The following is a 13996-nucleotide window of genomic DNA, read 5'->3' as shown; positions in this document are numbered from 1 at the left end:
CAGATTGGATGGGTCTGCCTTTCGTCCTGCAAGGATTTGGGCTTGGCTTCAGGCAGATGGTAGAAATAGGGGGGGGGGGGGAGATTGTCGCAAAATTAAGGGAGAAGAAGAGAAAAGGGGGGGGGCTTTAAATGAGCGGCTCCTGAAAAACAACCCAAGTCTTTTTTTTCTTAAGATTTTTTTTTAAAGCTGCCTCTTGAAAGAAGAGAAACCCCGTCCGTTTCTGCTTCCTATTAAGGGTTAAATACACCGATTAGCGCTTCCTAGACGGGAAGGGGCCCAAGTGTGTCCCCCCCACCAAAAAGTCCCTTCCGGTCTCCAGGTGGTGGGTTTTTTAAAAACCTCCGGAGGGAAGCGTTGCTTTTTTTTCTGGGATCCGGAGTTTTAGCCTATTGTACCCAGCCGGGAGTGGGGTGCAGGGTGGTGAGTCTTTTTTGGGTCTGGAGGGGAAGGTGGGGGGACTTGGGGGGACTAAAACAGAGAGGGGGACCCCAAGCCCAGCCGGGGTGTGTGGAGGGAGGTCCACCCCCTAATTAAGCAAGGATTTGCGGGGTGTTCTCCACTACCTTTGCTTGTCTCTCCTGCCTGGGGTACAGAAGAGGCAATGTGGGGGGGGGGGGAGGACAGCTCCTCCCCTTATAGTTTCATGTGTTGAAGGCAAGGGGGGCCTTGTCAGCTGAGTGGACCCCTCTCTTATCTTGGAAAGTGGCATCTTAATTTAGTGGATTAAGGATATATGGGGGAGGGGACACTCACAAACCTATTCCCTGGCATCCCCTACGACTACGTGGCTGTCAAAAGCAGCTCCATCTCTCTGATTAAAGCTACAGCCAGTCCTGGGGGAGAATAATATCGATGACAGTAATAATAATTTAGATTTTGGTTCCTATTTCAAGGAAAGGGAGGTGTAAACAACAAGAAGAAAGGGTATTTTTTTAAAAAACTGACGAAATATTGCCATTCGAATAAAAACAGGCAATCCCGGATGTTATAGAGCACCAAATCTATGGGATTCTTGGAATTCAGGCTATACTGAGCAAACATTTGCACAGAGTCCTGCAAGGCAGCTCCTGATCATTAGGAAACAGGTCTTGCCTCTGGTTGAGGCAGTGGATCTCGGAAAGTGAGGGAGATGGTTAAAAGATGTTTCTTTTAAGCAATGACTGAGCACAAAAAGGTGGGGGAAATCCTGGTGCATGACTTTGTGCTGGCATAATCCGGACTGGGCGTAGGAGAGCATTTAATTTAAAGTATTTATTTATTTGTATTCTCATATTTTTTTCTTCCTAACGTTTCTCCAGTCTCTGTGGCCGGCATCTTCAGAGGACAGGAGTCAGAACACACAGAGAGAGTTCTAACTCCTGGCCTCTGAAGATGCCGGCCACAGAGACTGGAGAAACCTTTGGAAGAAAAACCTCCAGAACATGGCCAAAGAGCCTGAAAAACCTACAACAACCATATTTATTTATTCATTGAAAATGTTTTTTATCCTGCCTTTCTCCTTAAAAAGGACTCAAGGCAGCTTAAAGTATTAAAAGATAATATAAAAACTAACAACAGTGAGTATGCAGATACTAAAAATGGTCAAACAAATATCATGCTGAAAAACATAAGCAACAGCAAAACACATTCAAAGCAACAAGGCACTGCGATTCATTTAAAACCCAGGCAGCCTGTCACTTACTCAGGGGAAGCTTGCCTGGAGAGAAAGGTCTCATTTCACCTGCTTGTGGAAGGACAGCAAAGATGGGGCCAGTCTGGCTTCTTGTGGGAGGGAGTGCCAAAGTCTGGGAGCAGCCACAGAGAAGGATCCTCTCCCTTGCCCTCCCCCCACAATGCAATTAATTGCTTTCTCATCCCTCTCTTTTTAGATTTTTGAGGTTGTTTTGGGATCCCTTTTGCCCTGGGAACTATGCAGTGTGGGGCAGGGGAAGCCTTTAATAGTAGTGGCTAAAACAATGGTTCCCAACTTCTTTCCGGTCATGTCTCCCTTTTTAAATAGCCAGGTAACTTGTGACTCCACCACCATGTGGTGGTGACTCCCCTTCATGGTCATTCCCCAGCATGATGGCACCATGGATGATGATGATCACCATCCTACTGCTCTGCCACCACTACAGTTTCAGAACTGGGGAGATCACAGATCCCTGGGGGAGGTTAAAGGTAGGGAGAAGGAAAGTTAAAGGACTTCAGAGATGGATCGGTGGGGCAGAAGGGCATTGTGGTACCCAGGGAGGGGGCAAAACCGCCCCTCAGAAACTGGCAAGAAGCTCCCCTTGCACCCGCTGCGGGAGAGATGAGATGTTTGCTTTTGTGTCTCTCTCCTGGGAATCTGCTGTATGTATGGAGGTTCCCCCCCTTTCCATTTCCTTTTCCTCCCTTTTATTGGCTCCCCAGTACTGACACATCATAGTTAAAATCCCTTTTTTTATGGAAGCGGCAGCAATTATCTTTTTACGCTGGCATTTCCTTTTTTAAAAAAAAAAACAATAGTTCCAATCATCGCTTCTCAAAAGGCCTGTTTCTCACAGGTCAAGGAGGAAGTTATTTGACGAAAGCTACAACACCTGTGAAGCAGGTCCTGATCCCCCGGAAAACACTTTGCGACCCCCTTAGGGGTCACAACCCCCATGCTGGAAAACACTGGGATAGACAGACTAGAGATAAGGCTGCATCTTCCGGTTCTCTGCTAAATGAATGGCTTTGATCTGTAGCTGCACTGAAAGAACGTCCACAGATCTCTTAATCTCTAGTTCAGTCTTTGTCTTCATCCTTTCCTTCAAGGATGAGAGCTGGTTGCTTACTGGAATATTCCATGTTTGTCTTCTCCCTACAGTATAATGAAGATCAGCAGAAGAGAGTCTTGGCTTGGCAGAGCATGACTATTATGGCCTGCTAAGGGAGTCTTGGCTTGGAGAGAGAAGAGAGAGGAGCCTCTCCCTGTGACTCCACTGGGAAATTTGCTGGAAATCGAATCAAAGATGGCTGAGCAAGATCCAGCTGGCCCTGACCCAGAAAGAGACCCTAATCCTGCGAAGTGTCAGAACAGGGAAAGATTCTCAGAAAGATCATTACAGAATGTCGTGGATGAAGATATTCGTAGCTCAAATTTACAGCGTCAGTTCTTTAGGTGCTTTTCCTACAAGGAGGCTGAAGGTCCCCGAGAAGTGTGTACTCAACTCCGTCACCTTTGCCATCAGTGGCTTAAGCCAGAGAACCACACCAAAGTTCAAATCCTGGACCTGGTGATCCTGGAGCAGTTCCTGACCATCCTGCCCCCAGAGATGTCCGGTTGGGTGAGGGAGTGCGGGCCAGAGACTAGTTTCCAGGCGGTGGCCCTGGCCGAAGGCTTCCTCCTGAGTCAGGCAGAGGAGAAATGGCAGGAAGACCGGCAGGTGAGTCTTCTTCACCCTGCCTTTAATTTAGTGGCCCTTGTGCTGCTTTTCACTATCCACACTCCCCCCCTACAGCTGTCGGCTCCATCTGTTGCCCAGTGCGTGGCTGGTCTGCAAAACTTGAATGGGAAAAGCCTTTGAAAGCCAGGAGCATCTGGAGTGTGTGCAAAAAAAAAAATAACAGTCAGGAACCAGAAGAGTCGTGAGGCAAGAGAATCAAAATGTATTCAAGCTCTGGATCTATCAAAAAGAGGGGTCAGAATGCAATTGTTGATTTACACCTGCCAAGGGAAATGACATCCATTGTTGTAGCAAAATGTGGCCTATTATCAAGGTCCAATTCTGTTCCTGGGTGTGTGCTATGTTGCATCCAGATGTGCAACCAGCGTCTTGTTAATGAGCACCATTTTGCTGCCAAGATGCGCCATTTCCCTTCTGTAAGAATTAACTGGCCATCGGATTCCAGCTGGTAAATATCAAAGGGATGAAAAAACAGACAGTAGGACCCCCATATCTGCAGGGTGAGTGTCCGCTAATTAATTTATCTGCTGCATGAAAATAACAAACAAAAAGCCTCAGAAATACAAATACTATATTTATATATAATTCAGAGTGTATTTACTAGAACTGGCCACTAGAGGACACCAGAGACCCTGCAATGTACAGCTCTACGATTGCTCCGCATTACGACGAATCCGCTTTACGACTATTTTTGTCCAGTTTTTCTTAATAGCATTTTGTTCACAGGCTAAAGCCATTTTTGATCATATCTGATACATTTTAATTATTTTTGAATATTTAGTGTAAAAAATGCACCCCACAAGAAATTTGACAGCAAACCGGTAAAACAATAGCTGAATCTCCAGTGAGGCAATCAGTGTATCTTTTCGCCATTGTGAGTTTGAACAAGAAACCGTGAATAGCCTGAGATTTCTTCAATAGTTCTCTTTATCAAATTCCGTTAAATTTTCCTTAGATTTTGGTTGGTGATGGTAGAGGATGAAGCGTTTTCTCATTTAAGAGTTTAATTGTTGACTGTTATTTTTGGAGAGGTCATATCTACGAGATGGTTGCCACAAACCCATCCACCAACTGTTTCTAAACACTCGTCCTTCCTTTTCTGAACCTCGTTTGCTTGAGTCCTCTCTGCTCTTTCAGATGAGAAATCTTTCTGCAGACGATCGTCCAGATTTCCTAATGCGAGAGGCAACTCCTCTGGGGACTGGAGAGAATCCAGGGCAAAAGGAGATTGCGCAGGATAAGGATGGAGATTCCGCCTTCCAGAGTAAGGATTTATGCTGTGTGTCTGTTTCAATGTATTTTCTCTCACAGTCTCTCTTTCTGAAGTGAGCGAGAGATTCTGGGACTATTTTTATGGTTTCAGGGGTGTTTTGATTGCAGATGATGAGATGCTTGTCTCCAGCCTTTTCTAGAGTTCAAAAATGTGTTCTGATTTTCAGCTTTTGTATGTAGGAAAACAGCCCTTTGAGAAGTGGCCAGAAGGTTAAAAAAACCTGAATGATCACCCAGTTAAAATACAGAACAGATATAAATGTTTAAAATACAAATTCAGGATAGGGTCAATGGTGACACATGTGTTAGATTTCCATTGTTTATTTTTTAAAGTTATATCCCACCTTTCCTCCAGCGTGCTGAAGATCACATGGCTTTCTTTCTAGTCGTCTTGTCCTCACAAGAACCCTGTGAAGTAGGTCGGACTGAGCAAAGGGACCGGTTGCAGGTCAACCAGTGAGTTTCATGGCTCAGCAAGAAGTTGAGTCTGGATTGTTTAGGCCCAACCCATGGGTGTCCAGTACAACCTTTTGTCATTTCCTCGGATGTAAAATCTTGACATGTTAATAGGCAATGCTTCTAGAAGTCTTAAGAAATAATCTATAAGAAAAGCTTAGAGATCTGTACTTTTCTCCCACAGAAGCTGGAACAAGGCTGGCAACAAGAATGGAGTCTCTTCTCCCGTGGGATGGAGTAGAAGCAGATCAGGTAGGAAGAACTATCATTCGGAAGAAACACGGGGAATAGCATGGGTGATCTTGGTCAACAGCTGAGGTCCATGAGAAGGATCGGTTTCAAGTTTTTTTTTTAAATTAACAAAATTCATAATGCTCTTTGTGAGTGGTAGTGAGCACAAGTCGGTATTGTGTAGACCATCTTGACTGATGACCTTGGTGTCATCAGAATTCAGGCTGCCTTTCACTACATAAAATACAGCATCCTTTTGCCTGTGGGCAACATGGGCATGATATTGTGCAGCAATATCAAGCTATTTCCTGGTGTTTTGAATGGTGGATACAGAAACACAATTTCCTGCATTCATAAACCATACATTTTTTGGAAGAAATAATTAAATATAGAGAAAGCAGAACTAAGTGACTTTCCAGTCCTTACTCTCTTTCCCAAAACAAGTCTCTCTCCTTCTGTTTGCTTGTGACAAAAGAAGGTAAGAAAGGGTCTGCTGGATCAGGCCAAAGGTTGACATTGTTCACCATTTGGTTTTCTGACTGTTTTGCCGTGGCATGTGGGCAAAAGTCATCTAGTTCCTGCTGTTGTTTATCCCCCAAACCATTTTTTCCAGGCATGGGGGAATATGATTGGTACACGTTGGTAACTTCCTCATGCCGTGGAAATGCTGGGATTGCCACTCGTGAAAGTGGAATTTTTCCAGTAGAAGACTCAAACATCTGACCTTGACTAGCCTTTTGCAGTTTGTTACTGCATCATCCTTCTGTGAACTGGGAGAAGAATATACTTTCTCTTTCATACAGGCTCCTGTGATGTTTGAGGAGGTGGCTGTTGATTTCACCCAGGAGGAGTGGGCGCTGCTGGATCATGACCAGAGGGTCCTGCACCAGGAAGTCATGGAGGAAAACCATAAGATCGTGGCCTCCCTCGGTAAGGCTCCCTCTTTCCCAGATGGATGACGGTATCGATCAACCCAGCAATGATAAGCAGCATCAGTAATAAAGTGCTTTACAAACTGAAGTGCTTTACAAACTCACACTGTCCCATTACAGGATGCAAAAATCAAACAAGATCACCGTGTTCAAGGTGGAATGGTGGGGTTTGATATGATGGTTACATGAGCTCTGGTGTTACGGTAGTTATAAAAACCAAAAATGAGAAATACAGAAGGGCTTAGTAATCAAAAGGGTATCTGTTTCTTTCGGTAATACCTGGTCCATGAACCAGTAACAGCCACAGTTGGGTTTTTTTGAATTATTATTTTTGAAATCTAATTTCCAAATTGCACATAAAACGTCTCAGTTACCACAGATATCTCCTGATCCTTGATGTTCCACTAAACTTCCAGTTTGAAAGCCTGAGCTCATGGCAAGGAATACATTAAAGCAAAAGTTATCTGTAGAAAGTTATTCCTTTTTTTATGACGAAATGAGTTGAAGCCTATAAACGGAACCCTTTGAAAAGCATGGAAGAGATGAAGCCTCTGGCAAAACTGAATTTTACAGGTTGTTAAATCCCATTTATATCAACCTTGCCCGATCTGGTTATTAGTCACATTTATTCTTTTTTTTTACATTTCTTCTCCTCCTCCAACTACTCCTTATTATTATCATTATCATCATCATTATTTATTGCCATTTTTCTGTGCCAAGCCACCCAGGTATGTTGGTTAAGGATCCTGCCACCCCCAGCTGGCGAGCCAATGGGTGGGATTTGAACACATGGCAAATGTCCCAGATTGGAAAAGGCGGCTAAAATGGCCAGATTGCCATTAAATGTGGCTGCTGTCTTGAGACCTAGAAGGAAATCTGCTTTCCCTTTCAAACCAAGTTAATATTTCCTGTACACCTTTCTTTATAAGCAGACTTTCAGGACTCCCGTCATACGTTTAAGGAAGGTTCAAAAAAGCACCCACCTTCTTCAAAACTGTAGTGGTTGTTTTCACTGCTGACAGAAGGAAAGAATATAAGGGGATGCTCGGAAGAGCAGGAAGAGCAGGACCGTATGTGTCCCGTTAGGGGCATGTTCCCCCCCCCCCGGACACCCCACCTAGGACCCTTCACTCCCCAGCTTCTGCCTCTCTCATAATGTTGGCAAATTATCCAGAGTCTGGGAGCACCTTAATACTTTTCAAGGAAATTTGTTTCTGGTAAACAGGATATGTTTTTCTGGGACAAAAAAAAAAGCACAGAAGAAATCGGGGCCCCAACCCCGTCACAAGTCTCTCAGAGCATCCTGCCTTTTCTTTTGTCTTTACTCGTCCATGGTGCTTAAATAGGTAGTTTACGATTTAATTATGCAGGCTACACATTTTCCTCTTTCTGGTAACAGGGTGGGTACTTATTTGACCAACCTCAGAAGGATGGAAGCTGATTCAACCTGGAGCCGGCTGCCTGGGATTGAAGCTGGGTCTTGACCAGAGTTTTGACTGCAGTACTGCAGTTTAGCCACTGTACCACAAGGCTCTTAAACCTTAAATCTTAAAGGAAAGTACAGTGGTGCCTCGCATAGCGACGTTAATAGGTAAATCGTCGCTATGCGATTTAAAAAAGCCCATAGGAATGCATTGAATCCCCTTCAGTGCGTTCCTATGGGCTTAAAACTGACCTTTCAGCGAAGATCCTCCATACGGCAGCCATTTTCGCTGCCCGGTAAGCGAGGAATCAGTCCCTAAACACAGCGGGCGGCCATTTTTTTTACCCAGCAGCCATTTTGGAACCGCCGATCAGCTGGGGAAAAATAATCGCTTTGCGATAATCGGTAAGCAAAACAGGGAACCGATCATCGCAAAGCGAAAAAACCTCATTCAGACCATCGCAAAGTGATCACTAAAGCGATCGCAAAATCTTCATCGCTATGCAATTTCGGCGTTAAATGGGGCGCCCGTTAAGCGAGGCACCACTGTAATTAAAATGCACTCTAGAGCAGGGGTCCCTAACCCCTGGTCTGTGACCCGGCAGCGGTCCGTGGCCTAGGCAGGACTGGGCCGTGGACGAAGATCTTGTGCCCCCCGCAAGCTCCACTTCACCTCCCGTTGAGCACGCCGTGTGCATGTGCACAAGCAGAGGCCCCCGCGAGTACCACGGCGCACATGTGCATGAGCGTGCCACACCCCGCGAGCATGTCACACCCCGTGGAACCAGTCCGCGGCCAGGAAAAGGTTGGGGGCCACTGCTCTAAAGTGTTTCACTTGAAGCTAAAAGGACCATAATTTAGGAGCCAGCTCAGATGGTCCCCTTGACCTAGTCCTTTACCTAGTTCTGTCGCTCGTAGACTTGGAATTCAGTCTTTTGTTTTCTTCTGTTTCTTTCCAGCAGTCAACTGGAGGGAAATGGCCATCTGTCCAAAGAGTGGGAGGAGTTTAATATGCAAATTGGACCTTGCCAGAAGCCAGCCGTCCCATGAAGAAGAGGAAATAAGTATCCCAGAGAAAACCTACCAATACATCATGGTTGGGAAAGATTTTCCCCAAAATATGGCCCCTTCATATCACAAGAGGGTTCAGGTTGCAGAAAAAAAAATTGTGAGATCGGGAGACTCTGGGAAAGGTTTTAGTAGGAAGTTGCATCTTATAAGCCACCTACGACAATATCCATCAAAGAAACTATACAAGTGTCAAGAGTGTGGGAAGTGCTTTGCTCAGAATTCACACCTTTTGATCCACCAGAGAATCCACACAGGAGAGAAACCGTACAAATGCCAGGAGTGTGGGAAATGCTTTGCTTATAAGTCAAGCCTTTTGAGCCATCAAAGAATCCACACAGGAGAGAAACCCTACAAGTGCAAGGAGTGTGGAAAGTGCTTTGCACGGAATTCAAACCTTGTAAAACATCAGATTGTACATAAAAGGGAGAAACTGCGCCAATGCCAAGAGAATGGAAAAGGTTTTCCTCACCCTTCCGACCTTCTCATCCAGCAGAGAGCCCACACAGGAGAGAAATTATATAAATGCCAAGAGTGTGGGAAAAGTTTTGTTTATAAGTCAAGCCTTTCAACTCATCAAAGAGTCCACACAGGAGAGAAACCTTACAGGTGTGAGGAGTGTGGGAAGTGTTTTGCTCGAAATTCAAAACTTGTGAAGCACCAGACTGTACATATGAGAGAGAAACCATACTGTTGCCAGGAATGTGGAAAATGTTTTACTCATCCTTCAAATCTTCTAATCCATCAGAGAATTCATACAGGAGAGAAACCATACAAATGCCAGGAATGTGGGAGACAGTTTGTTCATAAGCAAAGCCTTTGGAGCCATCAAAAAGTCCACACAGGAGAGAAACCTTACAAGTGTCAAGAGTGTGGGAAGTGTTTTACTCAGAATTCAAAACTTGTGAACCATCAAAGGGTCCACACAGGAGAGAAACCATACAAATGTCAGGTGTGTGGCAAGTGTTTCTCTCAGAATGCAAACTGTTTGAATCACCAGAGGATCCACACAGGGGAGAAACCGTACAAGTGCCAGGAGTGTGGAAAAGGTTTTGTTCGTAAATCAATTCTTTTGAGCCATCAGAGTGCCCATACAGGGGAAAAAATGTACAAGTGCCAGGAGTGTGGGAAATGTTTTGCTAGTAATTCAAGTCTGTTGAGCCATCAGGGAGTCCACATTGGAGAGAAACCGTATAAATGCCAGGAGTGTGGAAAATATTTTGCCCATCCTTCAAACCTTCTGATCCACCAGAGAGTCCACACAGGAGAGAAACCATACCAGTGCCAAGAGTGTGGGAAATGCTTTGCTCATAAGCCAAGTCTTTTGAGTCATCAGAGAATCCACACAGGAGAGAAACCATATAAGTGCGAGGAGTGTGGAAAATGTTTTGGTCATAAGCGAAGCCTTTTGTGCCATCAGAGACTCCACACTTTAGAGAAACCATATAAGTGCCAGGAGTGTGGGGAATGTTATGATTCCAATTCACAGTTTGTGAACCACCAAAGAATCCACATGGGTGAGCCATTATTCCAGTGCTAATATTGTTGTAAGTGTTATGATCATAACTAAAAACCATCGGAGGAGAAAAAGATGGATAAGTGTTGGGAATGTGGGAAATGTTTCAATCCATCTTATCCATCAGTGAATCCACACAGGGGAGAAACTATGTCCGAAGAGTCCACCCAAGAGGAAAAAATGGCCAAGAGCCAGAAGTCTGGGAAATATTTTGCTCACAATTCAAACGTTGTGAAACATCAAGAGTCCACATGTTGGCCTGGCATCTTCCAAAAATGATCTCTGCACATGTAGCATTCCCCTTTATTAGGTCAATGGTTCATGTTCTGTTATGTAATTGTTCATGCATATTCATGTTGCTGAGAGGCGGAGTCATCATCATCATAGGCATCCTTCAGTCTCGAGAGACTATGGTAACATGCTCTGAATCGAGGAGTGTCCTCTCCAGAGCATGAAGCCTGGGTAAAGTAATATGGAGGATAGGCTGTTACCCAAGCAGCAGATCCCCCCTCTCCATGTTGCTGCAACGGTCCAATGGAAAGGCAAGAGCCAATACAACTGGTTCCAGCAATGTCGCAGGAGTTGGCAGAATGACACATGCTGCCTTCGGGACTCCAGCTCCGGATTTTGCCTCGAGGTTAACTCCTGAAGCCTTTTCCATGAGTGGATATAGCCACAAGGCAGTGGAGGTTTGAAATTGGAGTTTAAAAAGAGATCTTATAAGAGGCGGAGCCTGAGAGAGGTAGTAGAGAGAGAGAGAGTCAGAGTCAGGGTATGAGTAGGGGGAGAGAGAGAAGTGGATAGAGTGTGGAGTTTGGGGAATTCTGAGGTGTGATTAAAGTTAGGAGTGTATTATCAAATAGGAGGTTGTTGTTAATAATAAATTTACCTAAAGATGATGTTCATGAATCACTATCAATGTAATCAATAAACCAAAGTTATATTTAAAAGACTTTGAAGTGCGGGCCTGAATCTTCATCTTCCTGAAGTAATGGTGATTTAGTGAGCACCTGGTGGCAGCAGGGTAAAAGGGGATTGTTTGCCTTCGTGTGCTCTGAGTTTTGATGGTCAAGAAAGGGGGCACGAGGGTGGACGCCACAACACACCTATCCAGCACTAGGAACCAGAAGAGGGATTTGGGAGTAGATGTCAGATGTGACTTGTTTACTCCTTTTGATGCTCCAGCCTCTTACTTATTGTTAGATTCCTATTCTCAGAGTCTGACTGTCAGTCATGCTTTTCACATCCTCCTTTTCTCTTCTGCTTCTCAAAGGAGTGGACCTGCTATCTCTCCTCTCCACTTGTTCTGTAGATCCTGTATCCATCTAGTTCAGATTCAGTTTTTTGCTTTTTCTATCTGGAGTGTTACTTTTTAATAAAATTAGTCGTTTGATTTTAAGAGCCTGTCTCTTGCCTTCATGTGAGCTTATTATGGGACTGACTGCTGACACATCTCTGCAGTACCTATACTGATACAGGGACCTCCAAAGGCTTTCTCCATTGAAGTTTTGCAAAACAGCTGCAACTGTGGTGGCAGCTGTAGGGCTGGTTGCTGAAAGGGGTTTGTGGATAGTGAAAAGGAGCCCATGGGCCATGGGCTGCCAAACTCTAAATCACTGGTTCTTAACCTTGGGTTACTCAGGAGTTTTGGACTGCAACTCCCAGAAGCCTTCACCACTAGCTGTGCTGACTGGGGTTTCTGGGAGTTGCAGTTCAAAAGCATTGGAGTAACAAAGGTTAAGAACCACTGCTCTAAATGATAGCCAGCCAGCCTTTAAATTAATCTCACCAGATGACCTTATTAATAGGCTGCCTTTGTTCCAAGGGGGGGGCGAGGGACTCGGGGTGGCTCACAGTGCTAAAAAAGTTTAAAACATAATGCTTTACATATTAAAAAGAACTGAATTTACAATGCATTGAATGGAACAGAAACGACACTGGTCGCACTGTTGGATAACCTGTTGAGGGAGGCTGACAGGGGCAAAATGTCCTTGTTAGTCCTCCTCGATAGCTCAGCCGCCTTTGATACTGTTGACCACGGTATCCTCCTGAGGAGTTGGGAATCGGTGGCCTGGCGCTTGCCTGGGTCCGATCCTTCTTGGAGGACCTTCCTCAGAGTACAGCTTGGGGAGAGGGTTTCGGCCCTGTGGAGCCTCAATTGTGGGGTTCCGCAGGGCTCAATCATCTCCCCAACACTGTTTAACATCTATATGAGGCTGCTGATGACATGCAGCTCTACATTTCCTTTTTACCTACTTCAGTGGATGCCGTTCTGTCCCTTCAGCGTTGCCTGGAGGCTGTACTGCAATGGATGCAGGAGAATGGGCTGAGGCTGAACCCGGACAAGATGAAGGTCCTGAGGGTGGGCGGTCCCTCCATTGGTGGCTTGGGAAACTCCCTCTCCTTCAGGGGGTGACTCTCACCGCAAAGAGTGAGGTTCGCCGCTTGGGAGTACATCTGGATCTGGCGCTCACCATGGAAACCCATGGAAAGATGGCTGAGGGGCCTAACACTGAGAGAGGCCCGGAAAGAAAGAACAAGAAACCGGCCCGTCTCAGCAGTGGCCCCTCGACTTTGGAACAGCTTGCCACCAGAGATCTGCCTGGCACCCTCGCTGGGTGTTTTTAAGAGCCAATTAAAGACTTGGCTCTTTAGGCAGGCCTTCCCTCCTGTCAATACTTGACTTTTACTTAGTTTTTTGTCTATTTTCCCATATTAGTGATCAGCACTAATATGTAAATTTAATTTATTCTTTTAACTTTTTATGAATGATTGTATTGTGACCTGCCCTGAGTCGACATCGTCTAGAAGGGCGGGATAAAAGTCAAATAAATAAATAAATAAATAAATAAATAAATAAATAAATAAATAAATAAATAAATAAATAAATAAATAAATAATTTTTAAAATGAACTTACTCTGCTAAAAAGCAGCATGCAGTGCCTTAGGTATGATTGTTAAAGGCCTGCCTGAAGAGGTGGGCCTTCAACTATCAGCAGAAGGATAAAAGGGAAGGTGCTGCTGAACAAACTTCCCGAGGGAGGACATTCCATAATCCAGGAGCAGCCACAGAGGAGACTCTCCATCATGTCCTGTGATGGCAGTGGAAACAAGAGGAGGGTCTCCTGATGTTCTTAAGGACTGGGAAGGCTCCTATGAGGAGATACAGTCTTTCAGGTAACCTGGACCCAAACTGTATTTATAGGTAATAACCGGCCTTTAAATGGGGCTCAGAAATGGACTGGTAGCTGGTGCAGTCATTGTAGCAGGGACGTTATATGCCCAGCTGAAGTTTCCAAACAGTCTTCAAAAGGAGGCCCACGTAGAGCGTCTTACAGTAATCCAAGCAGGAGCTAACAAAGGCATGTGTCACTGTAGCCAAATCAGATGTCTCAACAAATGGGTACAGCTGGCACTCCCATTTTAACTGTACAGATATACTTCTGGACACCGTTGAGACTTGGACATCCAGACTCTGGAATTAATCCAGTACAGTGGTGCCTCGCATAGCGAGGTTAATCCGTTCCTGATTAACCTTCGCTATGCGAAAACATCGCTAAACGGGACTAAAAAAGCCATAGAAACGCATTGAACTTTGTTCAATGCGTTCCTATGGCTTGAAAACTCACCGTTAAGCGATGTTTCTTCCATAGCGCCGCCATTTTCGCACCCTCGGTAAGCG

At 45.0% G+C, this 13996-nt stretch overlaps 1 protein-coding gene across 2 annotated transcripts; it reads left to right on the top strand.

Moving 5' to 3' along the window:
• Positions 1–217: 217 nt before the first annotated feature.
• Positions 218–11713, top strand: LOC144587452 (uncharacterized). Of its 2 annotated transcripts, none has more exons than XM_078388092.1 (6): positions 218–423; positions 2837–3395; positions 4554–4680; positions 5329–5396; positions 6179–6305; positions 8693–11713. In XM_078388092.1, the coding sequence occupies exons 2-6, from the start codon at positions 2982–2984 to the stop codon at positions 10336–10338; spliced, it is 2382 nt and encodes a 793-aa protein (XP_078244218.1). In that variant the 5' UTR covers positions 218–423; positions 2837–2981; the 3' UTR covers positions 10339–11713. The 2 variants fall into 2 exon arrangements, with proteins under 2 accessions (XP_078244218.1, XP_078244217.1); XM_078388091.1 differs by having other exon boundaries at positions 222–423; positions 8690–11713.
• The last annotated feature ends 2283 nt before the right edge of the window (positions 11714–13996 follow it).

This window comes from Pogona vitticeps, chromosome 2 (assembly GCF_051106095.1).
Source record: "Pogona vitticeps strain Pit_001003342236 chromosome 2, PviZW2.1, whole genome shotgun sequence".
In the NCBI taxonomy this organism is placed as follows: Eukaryota; Metazoa; Chordata; class Lepidosauria; order Squamata; family Agamidae; genus Pogona; species Pogona vitticeps.
The sequence above is the reverse complement of the archived record's forward strand: the minus strand, read 5'-3'. Positions and strand labels throughout refer to the sequence as shown.